The sequence below is a fragment of the Myotis nattereri genome (genome assembly GCF_964212035.1).
Source record: "Myotis nattereri genome assembly, chromosome: 16".
Taxonomy (NCBI): domain Eukaryota; kingdom Metazoa; phylum Chordata; class Mammalia; order Chiroptera; family Vespertilionidae; genus Myotis; species Myotis nattereri.
Genome location: NC_138091.1, coordinates 19,235,183 through 19,262,817, shown reverse-complemented (window position 1 = coordinate 19,262,817; position 27,635 = coordinate 19,235,183). Strand labels below are relative to the sequence as shown.

At 58.5% G+C, this 27,635-nt stretch overlaps 1 protein-coding gene across 1 annotated transcript in view; it reads right to left on the bottom strand.

Annotated features, from left to right (window-relative positions):
• Nucleotides 1–6: 6 nt before the first annotated feature.
• Nucleotides 7–27,635, bottom strand: part of PITPNM3 (PITPNM family member 3) — a 91,286-nt gene continuing 63,657 nt past the window's right edge. Inside the window, exons 7-20 of the mRNA XM_081109019.1 lie at nt 25,259–25,448; nt 24,618–24,740; nt 24,004–24,185; nt 20,989–21,137; nt 19,620–19,790; nt 18,187–18,381; nt 17,516–17,664; nt 15,020–15,136; nt 12,200–12,316; nt 11,707–11,855; nt 11,319–11,468; nt 8,490–8,673; nt 5,433–5,561; nt 7–4,064 (exon numbers count right to left, since the gene is read on the bottom strand). Of these exons, the coding sequence (XP_080965145.1) occupies nt 3,762–4,064; nt 5,433–5,561; nt 8,490–8,673; nt 11,319–11,468; nt 11,707–11,855; nt 12,200–12,316; nt 15,020–15,136; nt 17,516–17,664; nt 18,187–18,381; nt 19,620–19,790; nt 20,989–21,137; nt 24,004–24,185; nt 24,618–24,740; nt 25,259–25,448 (2,308 nt within the window). The 3' untranslated portion in view covers nt 7–3,761. The remainder of the gene's footprint in view (nt 4,065–5,432; nt 5,562–8,489; nt 8,674–11,318; nt 11,469–11,706; nt 11,856–12,199; nt 12,317–15,019; nt 15,137–17,515; nt 17,665–18,186; nt 18,382–19,619; nt 19,791–20,988; nt 21,138–24,003; nt 24,186–24,617; nt 24,741–25,258; nt 25,449–27,635) is intronic.

The window sequence follows — 27,635 nt, the reverse complement described above, 5'->3', positions numbered from 1 at the left end:
CACATTTTAAAGGCAAATAAGGTTTTTATTTAAGTGACAACGTTTGAGAGTTAAAAACCAGCTCACATCAAAATCAAGACCCGTTGTAAAAATCTTTTAACTCCGTAATGCTGTTTTTGTCTCGTTAGAAATCTGATAGTCGACATGTTCTTTTCTAACGGATTTTGTACAAGGCAGCCATGAGGGGTAGAAACCTTTTCCCCCAGAGATCCACCCGCCACGGACAATACTGAGAGGTACACACAGGAACAGTCAGACGGCGAACAAGACCAGACAGGCTGCCACCACCAAGTAAACAAATAGAAAGGACGGTGGGGTCCGAGGGTGGGGGTCCCCATGAGCGAGCCACCCTCCTGTCCTGCCCCTCTTTGGTGTCACCGGCCACTCCTTGTCCCCACGAGAGTGAGGTCCAACTGGTATTTACCCCAACCACCCTCTCGGTTTCTCAGCAAAGAGAGCAGGACCCAGACCAGGCCTCGATGCTTGGACTTGACCCTAAGTATGATTTTTTAAGAAAGTTCCCCCAAACCCAGAGGCAGCAGAAGGAGGGAGGTGACTTCTGGTGGCAGATTAGGTCCCCGGCACACTGGGCACCCACACCCCTGGGGTTCAGCTGGAAAGTTGGTTGTTTAAGGCGGGGTCAGTTTCGAGGCTCCTTCGCAGCCTGGGTACCCCTCCCGGGCCGGCTGCACCTGGGCTGGGTGGGGGTGTCCACGCAGAGCCACGCCACAGCTGCACGCTGCCTCAGGCCCAGCTTTCATTGAGAAATGGGGGCCACGCTTTGCCTGCAGGACACTTCTGGGCATGGGTCTGGGTCCAGAGTGGTAAAAGGAGACCCAGAGAGCCCACCCCCTAGTGATGTCTGAATACTGGGGTGCAAACATGTTTGTTTTCTCTGGCCCAGGGTCCGGGCAGGAGGGCCGCTCATCCAAATGCATGAAAAGTCTCCCTTTTTTTCATATTGTGTGAAGCCTAAGGGAGGAGTTGAACTCTTTAGAAAAAAAAACATGATGCCACGCAAGCAGGCCCTGGCTGTGGATGCACCCTGAACCCCCAACAGGGCGAAGGGACAGGCAGGCCCTGGCTGTGGATGCACCCTGAACCCCCAACAAGGTGAAGGGACAGGCAGGCGGCAGGCGGGCCCTCCAGCAGGACAGCCCCCCAACAGGGAGGAACAAACATGCCACGGAGAAACGGGGCGCTTTGGTCAGGCAGGGAAGTCCGCTCTCTGGCCCCAGTGGAGCCGGCTCACAGGAGCTGGAGGGATTCGCCAGGAAACAGCCGACTGGGGCCACGGGACTACTTGGGGAGGGGCAGCGGCCCCTCCGGAGAACAACACGAGACTCGGTTCTTTGTTTTTCTCCAACAAAACTGGACGAACAAAATGCAACAAACCACCATTAGAGAAAGTGCTTATTGGTTACAGTTGCTATGAAAAGCAGAACTGAAACCTACGACGTCGAGTCTGATCACTAGACAGAACCACACAGTCACACCCACTAACACTGCGAGAGCGCCCGCTCGCTGCACTCACTGTACACCCTCACATCCCAGGCGTGAGGCTTCGGAGCCCCAATCAGAGCTCCAGAAAGGAAGGGGGGCCCTCCCCCTAGGTCCCACATCCCAGCTCCCACCCCTAAAATCAGCATGGACACAAACTCCCCAGTGTCCGTATGCCTGCTCCCTCCGGCTCCAAGCCTGGGGTTCTCAGGAAAGGCAGAGGGGATCGGACGGGGGGAGAAGGATCTCACGCTAATTATTTTATCATTTGAGAGTAATACATCAGTGCCTTCTGCAAAGAGGAGATGGGGTTTCAGAGAATCAGAATAAGTCTGCCCAAGTTGAGTTCAGGGCTATTTGGGAGGGAAGGGAAGGATTAGGGTTGAGGTGGCTAAGCCACATGAGCTGGTGCCTCAAGGACGCCGAGAAAGATGTCATGTGAAGGAGGAATGTGAACTGCCGGGAGGCAGGACCAGAGATGAAGCCTGGGGTGACCGCCCCTTCCCAGCAGAGTTGCTCGGTGCTGCTGAAACGCAGGTGCAGGGCTGAAGGGACGTAGAGAGCTGGCAGACAGGCAGGCTGGGGTGGCAGGAGCGGGCAGACTGGAGAAGACACATTTCTAGTCGAGAGAGCAGGGTTAGGGGCTGGGATCCCTGACCCCTCCAGCCCAGTCGGGCGCCCTGTTTGCCTGCCAGTGGTGCCAGCCGCCCCCACCAGCAGCGGCCGACCATCAGGGAAGACACTGGCCACATGGGAACTGCAAGAGGTAGACATTGAGCAGAAGCGACACTGAGCTGACACAGGTGCCTGCTGTGTATGCAGCTGTCCGGGCGCTGGGGCGGCCTGGCCCGTGACACAGAGCACTGGGCCGCCTCAGTGACAGCACGAGGGGCTCAGAGCCTGGCCCGCGCTGCAGGAGACCAGTGCCCAGGCCAGGGGCCCAGCAGCACGAGGGCCTGGACAAGCTTCGAGGGGCCCCTGGAGAGCTATAAGCCCCACCAACCTCAGGGGATGATCCAGGAGGAAGTTATGGGCACCAAACCAAGCTGAGTGGCAAAGGGGAAGAAGGGGAATACAACAGTTTGAGCCAAAACTACCCCAGAACTCTGGGATCTCAGCTCTACACCTTCCAGGAGCCAAAAGGGAGGAATCAGACTGGGCCGCGCTGGAGAGGAGGAGCCAGATCCATGCCCTCTGGGGCGGTGTCTCTGCTCCTGGGACAGTGGGTGTGGGCATCAGTACAAAACCACCTCTCCACGGAGCAGGGCCCCCTCCCCCAGCCCCAGGGGCGCCTCCGAAGCGGTGGGGCAATAGCTGCTCCCTCCCGCCCACTCTAAGTCCCACTCTAAGTCCGACTGTGGGGACAGGATGGATCCCTGAGCCCTCCGAGGAGCTCAGGGCCTGGAAAGCCTCATGGGGCAGAAGTGCGGGATAGCCTAGGAGTCAAAACGCGCCCCATCTGATCTCAGCTGGGGAGATCCCGCAATTACATAGGAAGGCAGGGCCCAGAGAGGGCAAGCAGCTGGCTCAAGGGCTCACAGCCAGCCCAGCTAGGCCAGAGCCCAAAGCCGCAGCCTCCCAGGGGACGGCACCAGGCAGGACTCCAGAAAGAGGAACAACTGCCCTCGGGGCCACAGGAGAGTGGTGAAGGTACTGAGGACAGAAGGCGGGACTTGAACAGCTGCAGGACAGCCCGTCAGCACCAGACCCCTCCCCCCAGGGCTGGGGACAGACACCTGAACATAGCTTGGCCCAGGGGGCACCCTCTTCTCTCCCAGAAAGTGGCCGCTTTGCCATAGGAGAGCCAGGCCCAAGGTGGTGACTCAGGATATCAGGCACCAATGCCACTCGCCTCTCCACCTGCCAGCGGCCCTGGATCCCCGGTCTGGGGGCTTCTCCCTTCGGGGCCTGCCTCGCATGACCTTGGAAACCCGGAGGACCCAGAAAGATGGTCGCCTTTGTCCAACACTTCAGCTCCGGGCAGGCCTGCACCCACCTCACAGACATCAACCCCGATTAGGGCTTGAAGCCGCAGGCACCCGGGAGGCAGCAGTGGCTGCACTGAGACCGGGGATCCCACCCCCTGGCAGCCGAGGGAGCCCCCCCAAGGCCGGGTAGGGCCCCTCCCCCCTGTGGTCAGACACTACTGGACAGACACGGGAGGGAAAAAGCAAGAAAGGGCCTGTGTCCGGGAGAAGGCAGCCGCTCCCGTCCCCGCAGGCAGCCAGGTAGGGGCCCCCTGCTCCGTGCACAGCCCACCCTCAGGGCACCGACTCGAACTTGGGGGTCCCGCGCGCCCAGCTGAGCGCGTACAGGGGACGCTCGTGGTCCTTGTCGGACTCGGGCTGGCTCTGGGCGCGCTCGGGCTTGGGGTTGGCGGGCGGGTCGGGCTGCTGCACCGACATGGTCCTGCGCAGGTGGTTGCGCTTGCGGAGGAAGTCGGGCTGCGCGTGGAGGCCGAAGCTGCCCTTGCGCAGGACCATCCGAGAGTTGTTCTTCTTGGGGCGCGCGCGGTGGCTGGTCTCCAGGGCGGCCAGGTGGGCGGCGTAGCCCTCGCTCAGGAACTGCGGAGGGGACAGGAGTCAGGCCAGCGGGGCAGGCAGGCGCCTGGTCCTGCCCCCACCCCCAGCATCACCCTTTATCTGGGACACCCCATCATGGGGTCTCCAGCTCTTCCGTGGAACCTGCAGGAAACTGGACGTTCTCACCATTCAAGGCTCCCGCCCCACTTTGGACACCTGAGCCCTCACGTCTATCTGTACCTGTGGGCCTTCTGGATCCTCTGGATTCTTGGGTGGGGGGGGGGGGGGCGGACTCCCATCCTTATCACGTTCGCTAAAATCCCAAACTGTCAGTCTCTCCCACCATCCGCCTTCTACCTGGGGGAACTTAGTCATGCTCTGGCCCCGTCAATGGCCCCCTTGCCATTCCTTTCCACTGTGTGCTCAGCCTGCTGCTCAGTGTGGTCTGTGCGCCAGCAGCAGCAGTCTCAGGCCCCACCCCAGACTACAGCACTGTACCCACATTTAAACAATATCCCCAAGTGACCCAGGAGGCATTTAGAGTTTGAGATCAGCACTGCTCTAGGGATCCCCACTCAGGGGTCCCTCCACCGTCACACTCAGCATGGCCCCGAAAGCTCACTGCCTTCCCCTCCATCTGCTCCTCAACGGGCTTCTCCCCAAGCCGGAAACAGGATGCCCTCCTGGCCTTTCCCTTCCTGCGTCCCACACATCGGAACTGCCATTACCAGATCCAGTCCATCTTCCTAAAAGTGCCTCTCAGGCCCTCCCACCTCTCTCCCCTTCCACTGCCCTGCCACCTCCTCCCACCCGCCTGCGGCCTCTGAATTGCAAACACTCCACAGGCTCAGAGCCCCGACCGGCAAGGCACACGGGCCACACGCGCACTGCCACCCCCGCCCCTCTCCCACTGCCCCCACGTCACACTCGGCCAAGCTGGCACTGGCAGTTCCCAGAATACACACGTTCTCTGTCCCCTCCGACCTTTGCTTTTGCCGCTGCCTCTGTCACTACTGCTCCTCCAACCGCAGGCCCTTCTAGGACAAGGCCTCACACTTCTGAAAGCCGGCCTTGGTCCGCGTGCAGGGTACCTGTCCTTGTCTGGGGCCCCCCATTCTGTGCTCCCCCTTCATTCACTATGGCTCCTGCACACTGCACTGTCCTTGTCTGCACATGCTTCCATCTGCCTACTAGGCTGGAAGACATGCCACCGATTCCACCCGGGACTCTCCCCGCAACACAGGGCGTTTCAAGGCAGGTGTCCAGCAGTATTTGCTGAATGAATGAAGGAAGGAAGGAAGGAATGAGCAGATGAAGGAATGAGCAAAGAAGGGAACAATCACCTATCCCCTTTACTCTTTCCCTGGCCCCCACTCCCCGACCCCCAGCCCCAGCTCCGCCTCCACCCACCTGGCACTGGGTTTGGTACTTCTTGGTGGGCCGGCCCACGATGAAGATCTGGGAGGGCGGCAGGCCCAGCACGCTGTAGACCGAGATGTCTTTTGTGGAGCCATAGGCAGCGCTGATCTTGATGAAGCACTGAAACACAGAGCAGCTCATGGAGGGAGAGGGCGGCCCAGTCAATCCCCCCCGCCCCCACACACACACACCAGTGGATTCCTGGATCCCCATCTCCCAGGAAACTCCTGCTCTTCAGAAATTCCTGGGGGGGGGGGGCTTCTCTGTGCACCGATAGAATCCAAGTCATGGGTCTGCCTTGAAGTGGCCTCCCTTCTCTGCACCTACCCTACACCCTGGCCCAATCCAGGGTTCTGCCTGGAGAAGCCAGGACCACACCGTCAGCTGAGCAGCACTATTCGTAGGTCATATGACAATGAAGCAAAGCGCTCCTTTGTGGACAAGGAAGTTGCGTGCCAGGTTCCCAGGTGTCCATGTCACAGAGCCAGTCTCGTCTGTCCTCCAACCCTGTGCCATCCCCACCGCACCAGGCTGTAGGAGCCATCTGGCCAAGGCCTGGTGCTGGCTGGTCTGATGGCCCCCCGAGAGCCTCATCCAGTCAGAGGATGGCTCAGCTCCTCCTCATTTCAGCATCACTTCCAGATCCTCGCCCACCCCACCGGGAAGAAACCCCACCGCCTCTGAGGTGCTCACCATCTCGTGGCTCCTCACTTTGAGCCCCCCATCAACGTCATCTTCTCTCCCATGCACCCTCCCCCCAAGTTCACTGGAGACTCTTGGTCCCAGCTTTTCTTCCTCCTAAGTCCCACCATCACTGGGATGACTTCCTGTCCACATGGATGACCCACCCAGTGTCTTGCCTTCTTTAAAGTCAATGACCAGCACCTCCAAGACTGGACCGGAACAGCCCCTCTGAACTCTGAACCTTCGCTTTCCCACGCTGACCCCCCCCGCCCTTCCTTCCCTCTATGGCTCTTATAGCCTCTGGCCTTTTCCCACCTGCATTCTCTGCACAACTCTCCTGTACCCCTCCCCCCCCTCCTCACCCTGCCCCGGCTCCCCGTGGCTTCCCTGGGCTCTCTCTCCTCCACCTTGCATTCTCCAGCTCCCCCCCCTCAACACACACACACACACACAGACACACACATACACACACACACCCCTCAGCCTGGACTTTCTCCATATCCACTTCTCCATTTCTCCAAGCTGGCTGCTGAGAGCGTCTGCAACACCACAGAACCACACAGCTCTGGCCCTGCATATTCTTTCTGCTCCCCGCCCCCAAAAAACTGCCGATTTTGACTTCCTTCCCTGAGCTACTACCCAGGCCTGGGTGTCGAACCTGAGAGGGCTTTCTCAGCCCACTGGCCCTCTCCTCATTAGCTGGTTTTCCCCAACCTGCCTTTAGCCCAAAGGAAGGAGCAGTTTCTTTGCCCCTCCCAGTCCCACCTCCTGATTCGCCCCAGCTCACTCCTGCAACCTCAGTCCAGCGAGTCCACGCCCACCCACACTACTGCCCCTCTGAGCCGAGACCCACCTTCTCCGCTCCCACCCCACGGCTCTGCCCCTCTGACCTTCTGAGGTGCCCCTTCTTCATTGAGGCCGGCAATGTCCAGCTTTCATCATAAGGACATTTTCCTTCACAAGGACACTCCCTCCTTCTTGAAACCTTCTCCTGCCCGATCCCAGGAAGCTCCTTCCTCCTGCCTCCTCCCATCTGGTGCCCTCTGGTTCCTCTGCTGCTCCCCTTGCTGCTCTTGGGGGCTCAGCACAACCCCTCTCACCCCCGTCCATGGCTTCACTGGCCTGCTTCAGCTGGGATGACATAGCGCGTGTCCAATGGCCATACCCGCCTCAATGTGTCCACAAATGAGCTCATCTTCCCCCAGCCTGGTCCCCTTTCACTTCATTCATTCATTCATTCATTCATTCATTCTGCTAACATGTATTGCTTGCCCACCCTATGTCATCATCGCCCCATTTGTTGGAGATACATTGGTGACAAAACAGCCACCACTGTGCCTCCATGGAGACTACAGTCAGGTCAGATCAGCAGCACCTGGATTTCTCCTGGTTACTCAAGAGCAGGGTTCCTCAAACTACGGCCCGTGGGCCACATGCAAATACAAATATTGTATTTGTTCCCATTTTGGTTTTTTACTTCAAAATAAGATGTGTGCAGTGTGCATAGGAATTTGTTCATAGTTTCTTTTTTAAACTATAGTCTGGCCCTCCAACGGTCTGAGGGACAGTGAACTGGCCCCCTGTTTAAAAAGTTTGAGGACCCCTGCTCAAGAGGGACATCTCAGAGCCCCTCACTCCCTCCATGAAACCATCACTGGGTCCTGGCAATTCTACCTTCCGATTTGCCCATGCCTTTCCCTCCACCCCATGGCTACCATTAGACTCTGGTCTTCCTGTCTCTCATTTGGGCAACAGCTTCCTAACCGACATCCCTGCCTCTTGCTTCTCCCTCTAATCTGCTCTCCACAGAGCTGCCGGGGGGATCTTTCTCCAGCCCAAGTTAGACACTGCCACTTTAAGCTCTTCCATGGCTGTAAGTTCGTCCATAGTTCCCCACTGGCCTCAGCGGAGAGTTCACGGTCCGGGCCTGGCTTCTAAGGTTTTCAACACCTGCCAACCTCAGGTCCCTGAAGAGCTCCAGGACCCCAGCTCCCAACTGGCCTTGCTCTGCCGTGACATGGGTGCCTATTAAATGAATAACCAACTGCAGAGACAAGAGGGTAGGCTTTAGGGTCAGGAGATACAGGATGCCAGTCTGCCTCTGAGACCCTGGGCAAGTCGGTGAGCCTCCCCTTCCTCATCTGTCACTGGGGATAACAATACCCACCTGGAAGGGCTGTAAGAGGACCCACCGAGATCCACGCCGATGAGCTTTGCCAACTGGCCATCCACGTGCACGATGGGAGGTGGTGGGGTAAAGGGATGAGGGCCCACGGGGTTGAGGGAGGAGGGAAGGAGTGCGGAGGAGAGTCCTGGGGGCCGCATCCCCTCCCGGCCGCAGCCCCGCCCCCGCTGGCCGCTCACCTCCTGCACGAGGTTGCGGAGGAAGATGGCCTTCTGCCGCAGCGGGTCGTGCACCAGCCCGTCCGAGAAGAAGATCATGCCCTGTGGGAAGTTGTGCTGGGACAGCCAGGAGACCACCCGCTGCTTCTGCATGTCCGGCCGCCCCGTGATGTAGAGGATCATGTAGCCCAGGTCTTGCCAGTGCCTGGTGAGAGGGCATTGCAGCATCCAGCCCCGCCCAGTCCCCCCGCTGCCCAGCGGTCTGCCCCGCCTGCTGCCTTCCTGAGAAGATGGAGGGGCTGCTCCAAGGAGCACTCAGGAAAGCCAGGGGGATCCCCAAATCCATCCTCCCAGTTGAGCCCCTGAGTCCTGGACATCTCTCTTGGGTGGCCCACAGGCACCGCATGCTCACAGCCACCGGTCCCCGACTCCTGCCCCCTCTCCCATGTCCTTCTCTGTGGTGCTGCCAATGTCATCCAAGTTTCTGGAACCAGAGATAAGCGCCTTTCATTCCTCCCCTTTCCCTTTGCCGCCCTCCTTCCTCCTCCAGTCAGGGAGCCAGCCTCTCATTCTACCAGGTCCTACTGCATCCTCCCACTGTAATCCACGTCTCAGCCTTAGCTCAGCCCCAGGTCTGCCTGGGCCACTGCAGGAGCCTCCTGGCAGGGCCCTTTGCTCCACACACACCCCTCCCCCCCCCGCCCCCACCCCCCCCCCACACACACACTTCAGTCTAACCTGGGCCTGCAACCTTGGGCAGGTTAATTAACCCCAGGGTTTCAGTTTTCACGTCTGTGAAATGGAGATAATATTAGCAACTACCACGCAGGCCATGCTAAGGATGAAATAAATGCATTAACCCCAAATGTCCCTGGCATGCTGTGCTTTATACAGGTGCTGCACTATTAGCCCCTGTTGCCATGGTGATGTTTGTAAATCACAAATCTAACTTTGCCTAAAAGCCATTCCTGGCTCCCCAGTGCCCTGAGGCCATAAGCCCTCTCCTCACTAGTGGCCTCCATGCTATGCCCTTGAGCTTGGCCTCCCCCGGTCACAGAGAGCTGCTTGGCTGCCAGGGACCAGCTTGCACTCTCCTGCTGCACACCCTCCCCTAGCAGCCTCAGGGCCCATCCCCTTATGTGCCCATCCTCCAGCTCTCCAGGCCCCTCCTCCAGAAGCCTTCCCTGCTTCCCAGGCAGAATCAGCGTCTCTTCTCTGTGCTCACACAGCACAATGGGATAAGCGCTCCTGCTCTGAGCTCTCTGCTGCCTCGCATGGCATCCTGGCTGGGAGAAGTCAGCTACGCGCAGGCCTGTTTGCGAGCTTCTGGGGCACTAGCCACCCACTGGCCACTACAGATGGGGGGTTTCCAGACCTGCCAGGTGACTGAAGAGATTGGGGTGGGTTTTGTAACAATGCACGGGCCCCGGTGTCACCCCCAGAGAGTCTGGTTAGACTGACGTGGGATCCAGTGATCTGTGATGACAAAAAGCAGCTTCTGATGGGCAGCAAGGTTTGGGGAGCACCGAGTGGCCCCAGGAGCCCGCGGGAAAGAGGGGCGAGCACCAGAAGGATCCCCAGACAGGAAGGACCAACCACAGCCTCCCTTCCCCAGCTGCGGGATACTGACGGGGAGGGCTTCGGAGAAGATGTTCAAGGGAATAAGTGGCACAGACTCATACGGGGGAGGTTGCCCCCTGAGATGCCATTGAGCCTGTCCATGACCTGTTCCCACGGGTCATCATGAGGTCAGCAGTCTCCTAGGAGCCAGGATAGTATTCTCTCCCCAAAGCGGTCACTGCTACTGGGGTGAGGCCGGACAGTCACTATCCCAACACCAAGGACCCCCAGGACCCAGGACCTGTTCCACTCTTGGGGTTCTGGTCGCTTGGAGTGACCACACTCGCTGATAACCAACAGGATGCAATGGGAAGGGCTCTGTGCCTCCCAAGCCTGGGCCGTATGAAGGCTTGCAGCTTCCACCTGGATCTGGGACCCAGGGGGAGCCAGCCACCCCGTACAATGTCTGAATAGCCTGAGGCCTCCCAGGGCAGCAGCCACGGGGAGAAACAGAGCCCCCAGACAAGGGCAGCAGATGCAGTCAGGAGCCAGCCCTCCTGAACATCCGGCCCAGGGGAGCCTTCAGGCACCCCCAGCCCAGACCACCTTCTGACTGATATTGCTAGAGACACCACATATGAGAACCTTGCAAAAGAACCCGACAGTCCGAAGAACCATGAGACAGAATAATAATTATTATTTTAAGCAGCTAAGTTTGGAGCCATTTGTTACACAGCAGGAGATCATCAGAACACACGGATTTATCCTGATGTGGGTCAGAATGTGAGAGACCAGGCCCGATTCCCTGCAGAGAATGCTCAGACAGAGTTAGTGGTTCTCAACCTTGGCTGCACATTAGAATCACCTGGGAATCTTTTTAAAATCCTGATTTCTGGGCCTCATCCTCCGGAAATTCTGTTTCTTTATTATGGGGTGGGGCCACAACATTAGTAACAAAGAAACAGAATTTCCAGAGGATAAGGCCCAGAAATCAGGATTTTAAAAAGATTCCCAGGTGATTCTAATGTGCAGCCAAGGTTGAGAACCACTGAATTAGAGTAAGCGGAGGAAGGAGGGCAGGGCGGGTGGGGGGATCTGGTCTAGAACCCGGCAGGAAGTATCTGAGGGACGCAGGTAAATTAACACCAGGGGTGAAGCTAAGGCTTCGGGCTCCTGGCCCCGAGGCCAGTGGGATTCCTGGAGGAAACCAGAAAAAGTTTATCTCTCTCCCCCAGGTCCGCTGACTCCTGCCCCCGGGAGACACGTCCCTTGCAGGGAAGTAGCACTCACCGCACAACGTCCACTGCCCCCGGCCGGACCTTGGGGTCACTTCCCATGATGGACACGCTGGCGGCAAAGGACCCGTCGATGCTGAATACCACGCACTCCATGCCACGGGGCAGCACCGTGAGGTAGCTCATCGCACAGGTCTGGTCGCCCCTGAAAAGCACCGCTGGTGGTCAGCCATGTGCTCGGGTCAGGGGTTAAGCCGGGGGCCAGAGGTCAGCGTGCCACTCACTGGGTCAGAGCTCAGTCTGGGGCCAGGGAATCTGAGGATGACCTCGGCCATTTTCTCTCTCCCCTCAGGCAGGGATGAGGCCCAAAACAGAGCAGCCGAGGGCCCCATCTTCCGGAGAGGCTCGGCCGGAAGGGCCAGGAAAGTGGTCCTGGGTCTCACCTGACCACCATCTTCACGGGGTACACGCCCACCCCCAGGCGCCGGGGCCTCGGCACGCTGTAGGTGATCCGGCCGCTGCTGTTGGTGATCTCCGTGTCCAGGTGCACCCAGCGGCCCGAGGACGGCTCCGCCATCACCAGGATGTCCACCTGCAGGCAGCGAGGGGGCCAGGGAACGCACTGAGACTGGGGGGCTGCAGGCTTGGCTTGGGGGCTCGGCCAGGGAGCTCTCTGCCAAAACAGGACTCCGGGGCTTGGGGTCCTGTCGGATGTTTCCTGGTTCCTACCACCGTCTCTCCCCACTGCAGCCACCACTGGCCCCTCAGATGCACCAAGTTCACCCCTGCTTCCTGGCTTCCCCCGCTCCTCCGACCTCCCCAGGCAGGGTGTCTCCCAGCTCAGCCTCCCAAAGCCCTCAGCCCACGTGCCATGTGGTAGCACCAGGCACCTGGTGCACATGTGGGCAGTCGAGGGGGGGATGCCCAGCCTCTTACCTTCTCTCCCGTCAGAGCCACCATGTCCAGGGGGCCGTACATGAACCGTCCCACCAGGACCTGGGGGCCGTCTTCGGCAGCAATCACATCGTTGGCCCGGTGGTTGGCAGTGACGTTCTGCAAGGACAGAAACCAGCTCAGCTTTTGCAAAAGGGGCTGGAGGGACATGGACCTGCTAATGCCTTCCTATGAGCCCCCATTAGAGCTCCCAAGACACGTTCACACGAGAAAAACAGACCCTAAGACCCTAACGCTGTCCCCGTCGAGTGCTGGGGTCCCTGGAGAGGAGCGTCCTCTGCTCTCTATTGTCCCCACGGCCCTGAGGAACCGACAGTCCTCACAGCCTGGCACCCTCCTAGTTTCCTAGGCTGGAAACTGCCAGTCCACTCACTTCGCTTCTTCCTTCCACCTCTCTGCTCACACCCACAGCCATTCACGGTCTGTCTCTTCTTAGTGAGGATGTACAAGAGCAGAGAGGATCGTGTGCCTGACACCAGCTCCTCCGCCGAGCCACTCGTGGCCACTCTGGTGCCCTTCCCTTGCTGAGTCCCCACCCCACCCCACCCCACCCCACCCCAGAGGGTCCGGAGCCATCCCGGACATCGCATCATTCTCTCTGCAGCCATCCCAACATCCCACCCTTCTTCCCTTCCAGCGTCAGTTCATTCTGCAGCTCAGAGGCCTCCACTGGCCAGCACCCCCACTCCCCGGCCTGGCTTCAACACCGCAGCCACTCAATCTGGTGGCCCTTCCCCTACAGAACTGCCCACATGGCATCTCTCCCCACACCGTGTTCTCTCTCGCCTGGGCTCTGCTAATGGCTTCTTAATGAAGCTCCATATTCAAAAACAGACCCCCGGCAGGTCCACCAGCTTTATAAAGCACCAATCTGTTAACCCCAGGAACCCCCCGGATGAAGTCCAAACCATGAGCTCAGCATTAAAGTCCGGGCGGCCTTTCAGCCCTCTTTCCTGCTCCCCTTCCAAGCCCCTCTGGTCCTTTCAGGCTGGGCTCTGCAGTGGCCTCCAGGCCTAGGCTCACACTGGGCCCCTCACTCTACATGTCGTCGCTGGCCTCCTGCCCCCCTATTCCAGCACACCCACTCTGACCTGACTCAGTGCTGCCCCCTCCCAGAAACACTGCTTGGACACCCCAAAAGGGCCTCTTCCTCCTCTCATTCCCCGGGAATTAATTCAGTTCAACAAACATTTGCAGCCAGCTCACCTCGTCTGCATAGGTCCCTCGGCTGGGCTTGGAGGACACAAAGAGGAACCAGTCACTAACCCGGCCCTGGGGACACCCCACCAAGGGCTGGACCCAGGCCCCCTCACGGGAACACGGGAAGGGTAGGGGGGAAGAGTTGGTTCATGGAAACAAGCACATGGAAAGATGCTCGGCCTCACTAGTTAGTCATCAAGGAAATGCAAATCAAACTACAATGAGGTACCATTTCACACCCACTAGGATGACTGGAATCCAAGAGACAGATAACAACACGTGTTGGTGAGGATGTGGCGGACTCAGAACCCTCGTACACGGCTGAGGGTATGGAAAGTGATGGTGCTGCTTTAGACAAATTTTGCAGTTCCTCGAATTATTAAACTAGAGTTACCCTTTGATCCAGCAATTCCACTCCTAGGTATATGCCCAGGAGAAATGAAAACATCTGTTCACATAAAAGCCTGCACACGAATAGTTAGAGCAACATTATTCATTGTGGACAAAGGGTAAAAACTGATTCATGGGTAAACAAAAATGCGGTACATCCATACAATGGAATATTATTCAGCCATAAAAAGGAATGAAGTACTGATACATGCGATCACATGGGTGAACCTTGAAAACATGATGCCAGGTGAGAGAAATCAGTCACAAAAGACAACATGTTGTGTTATTCTGTTTATGTGAAATGTCCAGAATAGGCAAATCTGTAGAGACAGGAAGTAGATCGCTGATTGCTTAGGGCTGGGGGATGATGGTGAAAGGGTGCTTCTTTTTGAAATAATGAAATGCCAGGTTGCATACATCTGTGAACATACTAAACCTATTGAATTTTAAGTGGGTGAATAATACCTGAGTTATAGCTCAATAAATATGTCAAAACACAGAAGAGTCCATTCATGGAGCACTGAGCACCTTCTACCTTTTAGGACTCCTTGTGGGGTCTCTGTCTGGATCTTCCCACCAGACTGGAAGTGTCCCCCACAGCAGTGGCTGTGTCTGTAAACCCCTATTCCCCACTCCCTAGAAAAGGACCAGGGACACAGTGGGCACTGATTGTTTACTGAGTGAATAAATCAATGTGTATAGCAAACTCCTATTTATAGTTCCTTTAAAGATGACTCCTCATGGAAGCCATGCATGTCCTGCCCTGCAATTCTCCTTTCTTTCTCCTTCCTACGCTTTGCCTCCCTCTGTCATGGCAAATCTCTCTTCAGACCATACTTGGTGAGTCAGACTGTGAGCCCTGTAATCCTGGACAGGACTCTTTCCAATTCACATCTACATCTTAGAGGCCCTGCATAGAGCAGTTGCTCCGTAATTGGCATCTCACCATCCCTAGTGCCCTGGACCCCCATTCTTTGGGTTCCTCCGGATTCAGGCCACCTGGAATCAACTCTCCCATCTTGCACACACCCCCAAACCCCACCCCACCCCCACTGCAGCACCCTGGGCCTCATCTAAGCATGAAGCCCAGTATGTGTGAGCGCTCAGGTCTGAGGGGCAAATCAAAGGCCTTACCTGCCATGTGAATGCCCCAGCCCCCAGGGAAACCCCACTTCACCTCCCAACCAGTGCGTGACTCCCACCAGCACATACCCGCAGCTTGACCTGGGTCCTCTTACGAAGCCACTTCTCTCGGGGGTTAGTGGGGCTCAGGGTGGCAGGATCCAAGCCGTCGCTCTCCTTGATGGTCACACTCTCATAGCGCATCACCTGATAGACGCCAAGCAGGGCTCCAGGTCAGGCCATCTCCACCCCTCCTCCTCCCTCCCAGGGTGTCAGGGCCCATCAGCTTGCAGCCAGAAGGCCCACCCCAAGCCTCCTCACCTCCCAGCTTGGAACCCTCAGGAGGCTGGAGACCCCAGGACCCATGTCCCTGCCCTCCTGTCCTGACCGCTGGGGCCAGAGCACAGGCCCACAAATGCTCTCTGGCCTGGGAGCAGCTTCTATCCTCCACACCCAGACTGCACAGCTATCTGTGTCTGTACCCATTCTCTGTCTCCCCTCCTGTTAGGTAGGGGACCCTCACCTAAGGACGCTGAAGCCCTGATCCCAGCCCCTCCTGCCACTCAAGGCCATTGCTCCTGCAGCATTCCCTCTCAGTCCGAATGGACTGATCGGTCCCTCTCCACTGAACCACTCTCCTTTGCATACAAATATTCTATAATCGCGCTCACCTTAAAGAAAGAAAAAACACTCTCTCTAGGACCTCTGGTGTCTCTCCAATGATCATCACATTTCTGCTCTCCCTTACCCTGTGCTCTGTCTCCCCTCCCTCCCCCCCTCCTCCCTCTGCCCACTCCAATCAGGCTTCTGTCCCCACTGCTCCACTGAAGCCATTCTCCACAAAGCCCCGCCCATGACTTCCATTCTGCCCCACTCAAAGGTCCTCTCTCATCCATCCTCTCTTGCTCTTCAGTGATTCCTCCTCCTCTCTCTCTCGGAGCTGCAGGACTCAGACTTGAACTTCTCTCTCTATGGAAACTCCCTCAGTATCTGTGGTGCTGTGATTTATCATAAGAAATATATATTTGTTTTTCATCCCCATTTATGGCGCAGAGATTCTAAAATCCATATCATTTCCCAAGTGATGAGAGCAACAAAGGTGTCTTTTTTGTTAGTGAGGTGACCTGGCGGGGGGAGGGAGGGCTGGTTGCTAGGGAAACCAACCTTGTGAATAGATGGTTTAAATTTTCAGTCCCAACCCCTAACCTCCAGAGAGGAGAGAGGGGCTGGAGGTTGGCCAATGGCCAATGATTTACTCCATCCAGCCTAGTAGTAAAGCCTCCATAACAACCTCCAAAAATAGGGTTCGCAGAGCTTCCAGCTGGGTGAGCACGTGGAGGTTTGGGAAGAGCAGCATCCCAGGGGAGGCAGGGAAGCTCCCGCCACTTCCCCACACCTTGTCCTATGCGTCCCTTCCATCTGCCTGTCCCTGAGTTATATCCTTTTATAATAAACTGTCATCTAGTAAGGAAAATGTCTGAGTTCTGTGAGCCGCGCTAGCAAATTACAGTAATCAGGCCCCAGGAAGGGAAATGGGAACCTCTGACCAGTCCATCAGAGGCCCAGGTGGCACCTGGACTTGCGACTGGCGTCTGAGGGGGGCAGGGTCAGCCTTGCGGGACTGCTCTGTTACCCTGTGGGAACTGAGCTATTTCCAGGTAGGCAGTGTCAGAACTGCGTTGAATTGTGAGGCACCCGGTTGGTGCTGGAGAATTGCTCGGTGTGGGGAAGATGCCACACTTTGGAATTGGTGTCAAAGTCGGAGCATTGTACCTGTCACCCTGTCACTGGCTTTAAATGCCATCCGCGCTCTGATCACCCACATTTTTATCGCTAAGCCTGACACCTTCCCAAGCTCCGGACTTTCTACTCCCCTTCCCTCTCAACATCTGACAGGCATCTTACCCTCCCAGGCCCAGATACAAGACTCCGTTTCCCCACCCCCACCCCCGCCCGGCTCCTCCCCAGCCGTAAGGAATGGCCCTCCTGTAAATGTTCAAGTGGAACAGGACCCGTAGGCTCCCCTCTCCCTTACAGCGCAGACGCGTCACCGCAGCTCAAACCCTCAGCGCCTCCCCACCAGCACCTCAGCCCCAGCTGCCCTCGTGAAGTTGAGCTCAAGCTTCCTCCCCACAAACAGCAGCCTTCCTTCTAAAGACACAAGTCAGTTGATATCTCTCCCTTCTTCAAAACTCTGCCATGGCTCCTGATTGGACCCTGCATAGCATCAGACTCCTGACGTTGGCCATCTAGGCTGTGTGTGACCAGGGCCCGCCCCCTACCTCCCCACCTCCTCCCCCAGGCTCTCCCCACTCACTGGCCTGTGCCACCTACGGGCCAGGGCACTGAGACCCACAGAGGGCAGGTCTTTATGACTCCGGTCTCCAAGTTGAAACTTGGGTGCATGCTCCCATGTAGTTTCTATCTAACTTTCTAGAAAGTACCAGGCTCCTTATGAAGCCCGTTGTCTGACCGTCGCCTTCCCACCTGGCTGAGTGCTGCAAGGACTTCCCAGCGGCCGGCGCCCAGCTCTTCTCCAGACACAGAAGGGCAGGAGCCTGCAGCGGGCCCTGAGGGGGGGAGTACCTGTCTCAGGATGAAGGCCACCACGTCCGTGGACTCCCAGTAGCTGGCGTGGAAGAGGTGGGGCAGCGCCACAGTGGGGAAGGCGGTGAGGACCTCGGGGCAGTACAGGGCGTAGTCGATGCGCTTGGCACCCCACCACTTGGCCGTGACTGTGGGGCCGAGAGGGAGGTGAGGACAGAGCAGACTGCCTGGGCCTGGACCCAAGGGGCAGTGTGGGACCCGTGCACAGGCGCAGTGGTGGACATCCTACTCAGGGTGCAAGTGCGAGGCCGGCACCCCGCTCACAATGAGTTCTGGGACATGGATTCCCCCCCCCCCAACCTCCCACCCACCCCTCCTCTAGGACACATGCCCCAGCGTGGTCCCCAGGAATGGGGACCCATGGAGGCGTCCATGGTCCCACCCCCAGGCTGCCGGTCAGCAGGATTCCCAGTGGGGAAACTGAATGTTGGCATCAGGGCTCTGGCCAAGGTCAGAGCTCAGTTTGTGCCAGGAGGGGTCATGGCTCATGCCACAGTCAGGGTCAAAGTTCTCTCTGAGGTCAGAGTTCAGTGTGATTTCAGCTACCCTTCCTCCCTGCCCCCAGCAGCTCTGGCGGTGGACCAGCGGCCGCTCAGAGGTAGGTTCCTCTCCCTTGAACCCAGGGAGACCCCCAGATGACCCTCACTCACTGCAGGAGGCGCCGACGGGTGCCAGGCTGTCTGAGGACTCGGAGCTCTCGCTGTGCGAGCTGCCCTGGCTCATCCTCCGCCCCGGGCGCTGGGGCCGCGGGGCCTGAGGGGGCGAGGCGGGGGCGTCCACCATCGGCGGGCTTCCCTGGGAGCTGCCCTCCAGGAAGAGGGCGCTGTGGGTGTGCAGGGCGTCCGCTGGAGGGAGAACTTCGTCTCAAACAGAGCCACCAAGCTGTGCCGGCCCCACGCGGGTGGGAGGCAGGCGCTCAGAGATGACCACCCCCGGCCCTGCTCTCTCACCCCAGACGGGCAACCTGCACCGCTCACTCCCCGGAACCTGGCTGGGACGCCTTCCCCATAATACATCGTCGTGTTTCATGTCCTCTAAGTTGTGGGCACAAGTCAGGGTCCCAACCATCACTCCTCCCCTGACAGAGCTGCCGAGGCCGCCCCTGGGAGAGGACCCTCAAACCCCAGCTAAGGTCACGAGTGACCCAAACCATGTGCTCTTGTATCAGACCTCCCCCCTGAGCTGCAAGGGCCTGTGGCTGAGCCCAGAAGTGCACGGGCACCGCAGCCTGGAGCTGGGGTGTGCTCTGGGGGCGGGGCATGCCCTGACCGAAGAGGGACACATTGTAGGGTCGGGGAGGGAGGTTTCAGAGCCTCTTCTGTCGGTGGAAGCTCCTGATAAAGCGGGACTTTGGAAATTGAGTTTTCATTGAAACGGGGGGGGGGGGGGGGGGCGGGTTTACATCCTGAATGAGCCACAGACACAGCTCTCCCCCCACAATCTGGCCACACCTCTGAACAGGCTCAGGGGGGTGGACCCAAGACTCGCATCTCCAAGCCCCTGACTGTCCAGTACAGGCCTCCCCTTGGCCTCACTGGCCTCCCCCAAACCTACCTGCCCTTACTTCTGCTCGACCTAGAAGATCCCCCAACACACACCCCCCCCCCCCAGCTCTTCTCCAGCCATCCAAGAGCCTTGGTCAAAAGCCCCGTATTCGTGAGGCCTGCTGGGATGAGATACCTCCCGCCCTGCACCTCCGAGTGCAGGCTGGGCACTGGGCAACAGCACTCAGCTGGACCCGGGCCTGCCAATGAGGTCTGACAGCACGAGTGTCATGCTGGCCCCGGACCCAGGAGCTTAGCCAGCAAGCTGGTCAGGGAGCAGAGCTCGGGTCTCTGAAACCCAAGCTGCTCCTATGGAGCAGGTGCTCGCACAGGTGGGCTGCTTGGAAAGCAAGTGAGTCAGCCGTTTGCCTGTCCTGTGCCCCCAGAGCACACAGCGCCTGCTCAGATGGGTCTAGTCACTCCATCAGCTTGACAGCTTGGAGAGGCTGGACCAGAGACGGGGACCCTGGAGTGCGCCTGGCTGGGGCCCGGCCTCTGGCTCAGCACATGCTCCCCCCCCCCCACCACCAGGAGCCTACCGAGGAGGAGGGACTGTCCATCGCCCAGCGGGAACCTTTGGTAGCGGGGCACGCTGACGGGCGGCACCAGGTGGAACTTGGGCTCCAGCAGCGGCTCGAGCCGTGAGGCGGAAGGGTCTGCGCAGTGGAAGAAGCTGTAGACCTGGCTGCAGGCCGGACGCACCTGGAGTCCTGGGAGCAACACAGGGAGCCCCTTGCTGGTCCCCGCTCACTCGGCCCTAGAAGGCTTCCCTGAGCGCAGCGTGGCGTAGCCTGCTCCTCTGCTGAAGAAATGCATGGCTCCCTGCTGCCCCCAGCATCCAAGCCACACGCTCAGTCTGGCATCCAAGGCCTTGCCCATGGGTCCCACCTGGGAGCGCTGCTGTAGGCACCCAGACTGCACCACGGTGGCCATGTGAAAGCCCCCAGCAGGCTAGCTTTCCCTGGGCCTTGGCTCAAGCTGCCCTCCTCCCAGCAGGCCCACTTCCCCCTTTCAGCTCTCCACTCTCACTTAGTGGCTACCTGACCTATGCAGCCGACCCAGGCTCTTTTCCTCAGGGTCAGCTGCCCCTTCCTCCAGCCCCCACCCAACTCCTAGCCTGGTGGTAGTTCTTGGTTTGCCAGAGCCAGCAGTACATCCCTCACAGACCAGCAGGTGTCTCCACTGAGGCCTTCTTCTCCTCCGTGTCCCTCTATGCCAGGGAACTGGACTGGCCACTGTCCAGGGAGCCTTAGGGTTCCTTAGTGACATCAGGGCAGCCGTGGGGTCCCGCCTCCTCTCTCTCCCCACGCCATGCAGAGCCCCGCCCTGCTTCTCTGTTCTGTACTGTAGGTCGTCAGTGAGCTCTGGGACAAAAGCCGTTTGAGAAGCCCTGGTGTGTGCATCTGCAAGGTGCCTCCAGCCTCTTGCATCCTCAGAATCATGGCTTAGCCACCTGCCATGAAACCACCTGGGTGTGCATTTCAGAGGAATGAGGACGGCATTCAAGGCTGTGGGCACTGCGTGAGCAAAGGCACCGAGGCAGGCCTGGCTGCAGTGGGCCTGCCTGGGCACTGGGGAAGGAGAGGGTGGGGGCAACAGGGCAACTAGTGATGGTTTCTCTTCCCACAGAGCATGACAACTGAACAACAGGCCCGCAGGTCAGCCAGGGGCATGTGACAAGGACAGTGAGATCCACCAGAGGCTGCCTCACCTTTGCTCCATCTGCGAAACGACCCCCCCATTCTTCCTCCTCTCCCCTCCCCCTCCTCCTCCTTCTCTGTCCACCTACCCCAACTCCGTGACCCACCCTCCCCCTGCCCCCGGCGCCCCACTCTCCCCAATTTGAGGCCCCGACACAGTGGGCTAGTGACACAAAGCCATCTCAGCCCCAGGCTGTGCCGCACCCACCGTCCAGCGCGGGCAGCACCGTCCTCCGCATGGCCAGGACCAGGCCCAGGGGCGAGCCGAAGAGGAAGAAGTCAGACACGTCGAAGTCCAAGCGGCCCAGGCTGACCGCAGGGGGCTCGGCCTCATCCTTCAGCATGCTCGAGTGGATGCTGGGGAGCGGGGAGACAGAGGCGGCGGGTTAGGGAAGGGCCGGGGAAGGGAAGCATCTCCTCAGCAGGGCGGCTTGAGGTCTGCGTACGGAGAGCCCAGCCCTCCATCTCTGGGGCCGGGCCCAGAACCAGAGACCACTCGCTAGACGCCATCAACACAAGCTGGCAACCTCTCAGCATTGGCCACCGAGGCCTGGCCAACATTTGGCGAAGGCAGGGGTCATCGGCCCACTCTTTCCGTGAAGGGCCAGATGGTAAATATTTTAGACTTTGAGGGCCATATGGTCTCCATCACATCTACTTAACTCCGCCGTGTAGCATGCGAGCCGCCACAGACGACACCTAAACAAATCCGCGCGGCCAGTGAAACTCGATCCACCGCAGCTGGCCGAGGACCTGGGCCCGCTAAGCGTCCCACGCGCTGCCAGGCCTGCCCCTCGTGCCGGGGCTGTGATGGCCACACTGCGAATCCCGGCCCCAGCTACCAGAGAAGCCCAGCTGGCCACGACACAGACCAGCTGGGCGGTATCAGTCCTGCCAGATCAGGGCTCTCGTTGTAACTCCTGTTCCAGGCAACCCGCAGACACAGATGCACACAGCTCCGGCTTCCCGCCCCGCCCGCCTGCAGAGGAAGCAGAGCTTAAAGAGAAAACGGCCAGACCCAGAATTCCAATCACTCGCATCCCAGGCACCCAGTGCCCCGAAAGAGTCCGAGTTGATGTTTAGCCGCAGGCCCAGAGCAGGCTGCCCGGGAAGGGTAGGAAAACCGGGCCCTCCCTGACCTTCCAGCTGGCGGCCTTGCGTTTAAGACAATCCCGTGGGATTATGTCAGTGATGGCGAACCTATGACACGCGTGTCAGAGGTGACACGCGAACTCATTTTTTTGGTTGATTTTTCTTTGTTAAATGGCATTTAAATAAATATCAAAAATGTAAGTCTTTGTTTTACTATGGTTGCAAATATCAAAAAATTTCTATAGGTGACACGGCACCAGAGTTAAGTTAGGGTTTTTCAAAATGCTGACACGCCGAGCCCAAAAGGTTCGCCATCACTGGATTATGTGATTGATGAATCAATTAATAGAACGCAGATTCGACTGACATACTCCCGTTGGAAGAGAAAGGGACTTTTAGGAATCACAGTTGGCACAGGGTGTGAGCGAGGGTCCCGCATGCTACCGCCTCTGCCTCGGGTGGTGTGAGCATCTCGCCGTGAGGACGATGACTGGCGTTTAACAATACATCTTCCATGTACAGCGTGGTCCCTAAACACCCGCCAACTACTTAATTGCCAAAGAAACAGCCATCTGTCCCTGCACCAGAGGGAAAAGCTGGCTGCGTTGGACCAGCTACTGAGAGCCTCCAACTTCTTGTCACACTGCACATGTGGGGTTTTCTTAAAGGATTTTTCAAGGATGAACCAGAAATGTGGAGGTTTTACCTTGCAGCTCAGACTTGAAACATAACTGCTTTTCTTTGAAAGAATCGTCTGTCGGAGGGGCTTTAAATAGCCAGAGATTTCACTCTGCAGCGCCTCTGACCTAATAATTCCTCCTTCAGGAATGCATGCAAACAAAATAGCCCGAATATGCACATGAATGTTGATGCACGAAGGTCATCACCAGGGCGCTATTTATAAGTTTGAAGAATTGGAAAAAGCCAAAGCGTCCAGTGACTGGGATTAAGTAAATGTATCCATTTACTCAGTAAAATACTGTTAAGGCTATCTACCAAGTATTTTTATTTTTATTATTTTTTTAAATATATTTTTATTGATTTCAGAGAGAAAGGGAGAGGGAGAGAGAGATAGAAACATCAATGATGAAAGAGAATCACTGATCGGCTGCCTCCTGCACACCCTGCAATGGGGATCGAGCCCGCAATCTGGGCATGTGCCCTTGACCGGAATCGAACCAGGACCCTTCAGTCCACAGGCCGACACTCTATCCACTGAGCTAGGGCTCTACCAAGTATTTTTAATTATACCGGGGGGGAAATCACACTATAAGGGTAGGTGTGTGGGGGTTGTTTTTGTTTTTTTTAAGTAACACTAATTGCAAAGCATGTAAAAAATATATATATATAACGGAACGAAAATAACACCAAAGCATTAGCATGGTTCCCTCTGGGTGGTGAGGCGGTCTCTTTCCCAAATGCTGAGCTGGCCTCGTGCTACTTATCACTTGGGTAAGAAAGAAGGAGGGAGCGACGGAGGAAAGAATTGAGGAAAAAGGGAAGAGGCATTCCTTCCTATGTGGGTCTATGCTCAATGCCTACTTGTATGTATCCTGAACAACGTGCGGATAGTTCAGTTAGCCGGTGTCGATGACCATGACCCTTCCAGAAGGTTAAAGGGTGGGCGGCTCCATGGAGGCCCTGGCACCGATGAGGAAAGGGTGCTGGGGGCTGGGGGCTGGGGAACCGGTGCCGAGCCCAGCTCTCGTCCCTGGCTGTGTGGCCCCAGGAACCTCCCTGACTGACGTGGCCTCTGCTGCCTCGTCTGAGAAACAGTAAGAACACACGTCTGGAGTCGCTCACAAAACACACACCAGATTCTTAAAACGGCCAGGAAAGTAGGCTGGGCACCATTTGCCATGTTGCAGAAGATGAGCCTGAGGCTCGGGGATGTACGGCTGCTTGTCCCCTCCCCCTGAAAGTTGGGGTGGAGCAGAGACAGAGTGCAGGGCCCAGGGTCTCAGCCCGGGGCCCAAGGGGTGCAGCCTTGGGCTCAGGCTTGACTCCGGCCCCCCCCCAGGAAAGACCTGGGACATGTGGCTGGTCCTAAGCCACCCCTAGGACGCTAAGCAGAGGTGCTCTCTGCTCCGGGTGCTTTGCCGAAGGAAGATGGGATGCAGGGAATGGTTACCTTGATAGGAAGGCATGATGCTGGGTGATGGCCTCGCAGTCATAGGTGGAGGAATCGCTCTGTTTCCGTGGCAACGGCCTCTTGGGCTCCTCATCCTCTAACACGCTGGAGATGTCAATGCTGCTTTTGCTGAGCCGCTTGCTGCTGGCCAGACTGCACTCCTCCTCCACCCCCGGGGCGTCCTGTGGGACCAAGGGGAGGGCAGGAGGGCACTGCAGTCACCGGGGACTCTGGGGCCCTGCCTCCTCCCCAGCCACAAGGAGCCCCTTTCTCCTAGACGTGAGAGGCAGCGCATCTTCCAAAAGAAGCATGAGAGCCGCCATCCAGTCGTGGTGGGATTTCAGTCACAGGGCTGTCTCCTGCCCCCAAAGGGATTGGCGAGTTAGTGGGACTCGGGGCAGCTACCTGGGGGCCCGACCCCAAATTAGCCCCCCTGGCCTCCATTTCCTCCCCTGTGGTAGGAATCTCTTGCTACTCCTGTGAGATTGAGATACAGTATATACTTTGTGACCTGGAATTCGTGGTGCATGTGTTAAGGGTTAACAGCCCTGCCCTCAGAGAGGCCCCTGCTCCCCAGGACAGACCCCTCCACCATGCCCACCCCTGGCCCGCACCTGCGTGCTGCTGACGCTCCCCTTCCGGCTGCTGCTGCCAGGGCTGTCGCCCGAGGGCCCCGCACTGTAGCAGATGGCGTCAAAGGCCAGGAGGCCCCCCACACAGTCCCCGATGAGACACACCTGCAGAAGGCACAGCTGGGACTACAGGCCTGGCCACTGCTGACCCCTCACCCCACACCCACCCAGAGCACCTGGATAACAAGGAGCCTGTCCCAGGGAGGCCTGAGAGCTGCAATAGGGGGAGGGGTGCTCATTCTGGGGCCAGAGTCAGGGGAGGACAGGACCAGGCTGGGGTGCGGGGTCAGACTGGGGCCAGGGTCAGCTGAGGACAGGACCAGGCTAGGGTGCAGGGTCAGACTGGGGCCAGGGTCAGGGGAGGACAGGACCAGGCTGGGGTGAGAGGTCAGACTGGGGCCAGGGTCAGGCTGAGGCCAGGGCTCAGCATGGGCTCACAGTCAGAACTCAGAAGTTGGCCTCACTCTTCCTATCTGTAAAATGGGGTCAAACGCAAAGATCTTAAAAGCCTTCTTGGATCTCAGATACCATGGCTCCTGAACAGCCTGGTCTAGATCCTTGGGGCAGATTCAAGCCTCTTTCCAGGTGGGGCCAAGGCAGGGAGGTGGGCGCAGCTGTCCTACCTGCCCACTGAAGCCGATGCCGTCCGGGGACTTGAGGAACTCTGCGTAGACCTGGTTGGCTTGCTCGATGACGGTGGCAACCGCATCCTGGTACTGTGGGGAGGAGATGGCCAACAGGGGCAGCACGGCCAGAGGGACGTGGTCCTGGCTGTTGCTGAGACAGCCCTCATCGTGGCTGTAGGGATTGAGGCTGCAGACAGGGGGCCAAGGTGAGCCCAGCCGGCATCAGGCAGGGGGCGGGTTAGGGGCTGAGGACTGGGCAGAAGAGAGCAGGTGCTGACCGGGAACTGGGCCCTCCACTCCAGGCTCCCCTGCGCCCACCCCGTAGCAGCCCGTGATGTGGGCCCTGGCGTCTCCTGTGACAGCAGCTCTCTCCCGCCCTATTCTGCATGGCACCAAAGAAACCCCAATCATGAAAGAAGCCACTGGTGCGGATCTGGGTGGGGACTGTCATCCTGGCAGACTTCCTAGAGGAGGTGGGGTTTGAACTAGGTCTCATGGAAGGCTTTCGGGGAAGTCGAAAGGAAGAGAGAGGGTTGCCAGGCATGTCGCAGCTTGGGGGCGGGGGGGCACCTAGCTGTATGCTCGATAGTGTGTCCATGGTCCAGCTGCCTACCCCTTCCCCAGCCCCACCCACCTGTCCTGCCTCTGTCCCCTGGGCCAATGGACCCAGCTGGCCAGCAGGGGCCACACGGGGAGGAATTGCCCAACGGCGACCCAGCCCCTGCCTTTCCCTCATCACCTAAGCTCAGACTGCCTGAGGTTGACACCGGGGACAGGTGACAGGGCTCAGGGGCCCCAGGCAGGTGACAGAGACCCCAGGGTGTGCAAGTCCAGCCTAACAACCATCCCTCATCTCCAAAGAACACAAATGAGAGGAAACGGGCCTCGACTGCAGCCGGAGAGATTTTAATTAGCGAGAATGAGCTCTCGCCCAGCAGTGATTAGGGCTGATGGATGGGCTGGCAAGGCGCTGCCTGGGGGAGACGGACGCTGCCTCCCGCCGCCCCCTTGCTGTCCCCTCCAGTGGCCAGGTCATCCATCTTCCTGGCCATCAGGCCTGGGCTGGGTCACCCAGCTCTGGGGGTCAGATGTCCTGGGGGCGCAGGGTTTGGGGGAATCCTGAGACCGATTATGAATGAGCCCAATTAACTCGGGCTGCTGGAGTGTGAAGGGAACGGAGCCACGGCAGCCCAGCTCCCCAATCCTGCAGCAGAGCAGACGCGGCCGATTAATCTGTCGAAGAGGCAGATTCCAGGGCCCTCCCTAAGGGTGAGGCCCGCCGCCCGCTGGGGAACTACGGACCTCATCTCCTTCCTTACTTCCCACTCTGATTGAGATCGGCCCTGCCCCCTGCCGTGTCCTGGAGCACAGCTCAATCAGACAGGTCTCTGCCTCCCGCCCCACCCCACCCCTGCAGGTGCCAACTTCCCTCTCTCTCAGAGACCAGAGGAGTGAGGCCTGCACACCCCGCACAGGTGCTCCCCACCCGCAGGACGCTGGGCACGGCCTCCTCCTCCCAGCACTGCTGAGCCCTGTCTGGCCACACCTGAGGGAGGGGCTGGGACGCCCTGCCCACCCTCCCCGAGCCCCACGTGGCTAAGGGCTCCTCCTGAGAAGCCTCGGGTTCTGGCAGAGTCCACATGAAAGGGAGTGAGGGCAGGAGAGAGGTGCCCGGCCTCCCTTTCATCCCTAACTGCACGAAGCTCTCGGCTGCCGGTCCCCAGCTGGCCGCACGCTCTGTCAGACCTGTGCTCTGCGGGCGGCAGGCCTTCTGTGCCCGCGTTAGCTGTGCTCCTACCGGGCAGGGACCTGGGAAGCAGAGCCCTCCGGGCCTGGGGCGGTGGGCAGAACCTCCCACAGGCGCCCGGATCCTGGTGGGCCCCTGTTCTCCCTCTTAATCCCCCACAGGGACTGGGGCAGGTATGGATGAGGAGCCCAGCCTGGTAAGCGTGCTGCCTTATCCCCGCCATCCGGGTTCTCTGATGGCGGTTGGAGACACTGCCCTCCCAGCCGCCTGCCCACCAATGGGGAGAGCGCTTTCTCCCTGTGAGGACCATGATGCGAGTCACGCACACACCCCCCCACCCCCCCGCGTGCTTTCTACGTGCCCCACGCTGCTGCGCTTGGTGCTTCGCACAGGCCAGCACACAGAGGCCTCAGAAAGGCTCGGGCGGTGGTTATTCTCCAGAGAATCCCCATGTTATAGACGAGGAAACAGACAGGGAGAAGCTAAATACCGCCCCCCCCCCCCGCCCCCCCGGGTCACACAGCTGGAACTCAAATCCAGGCTGACCGAAGAACCCACGCCCTGAACCGTGTTATGCTACGCTCACAGCACACACCAGTCACCTGCTCCGGGCAGCCGCCCTGGCCC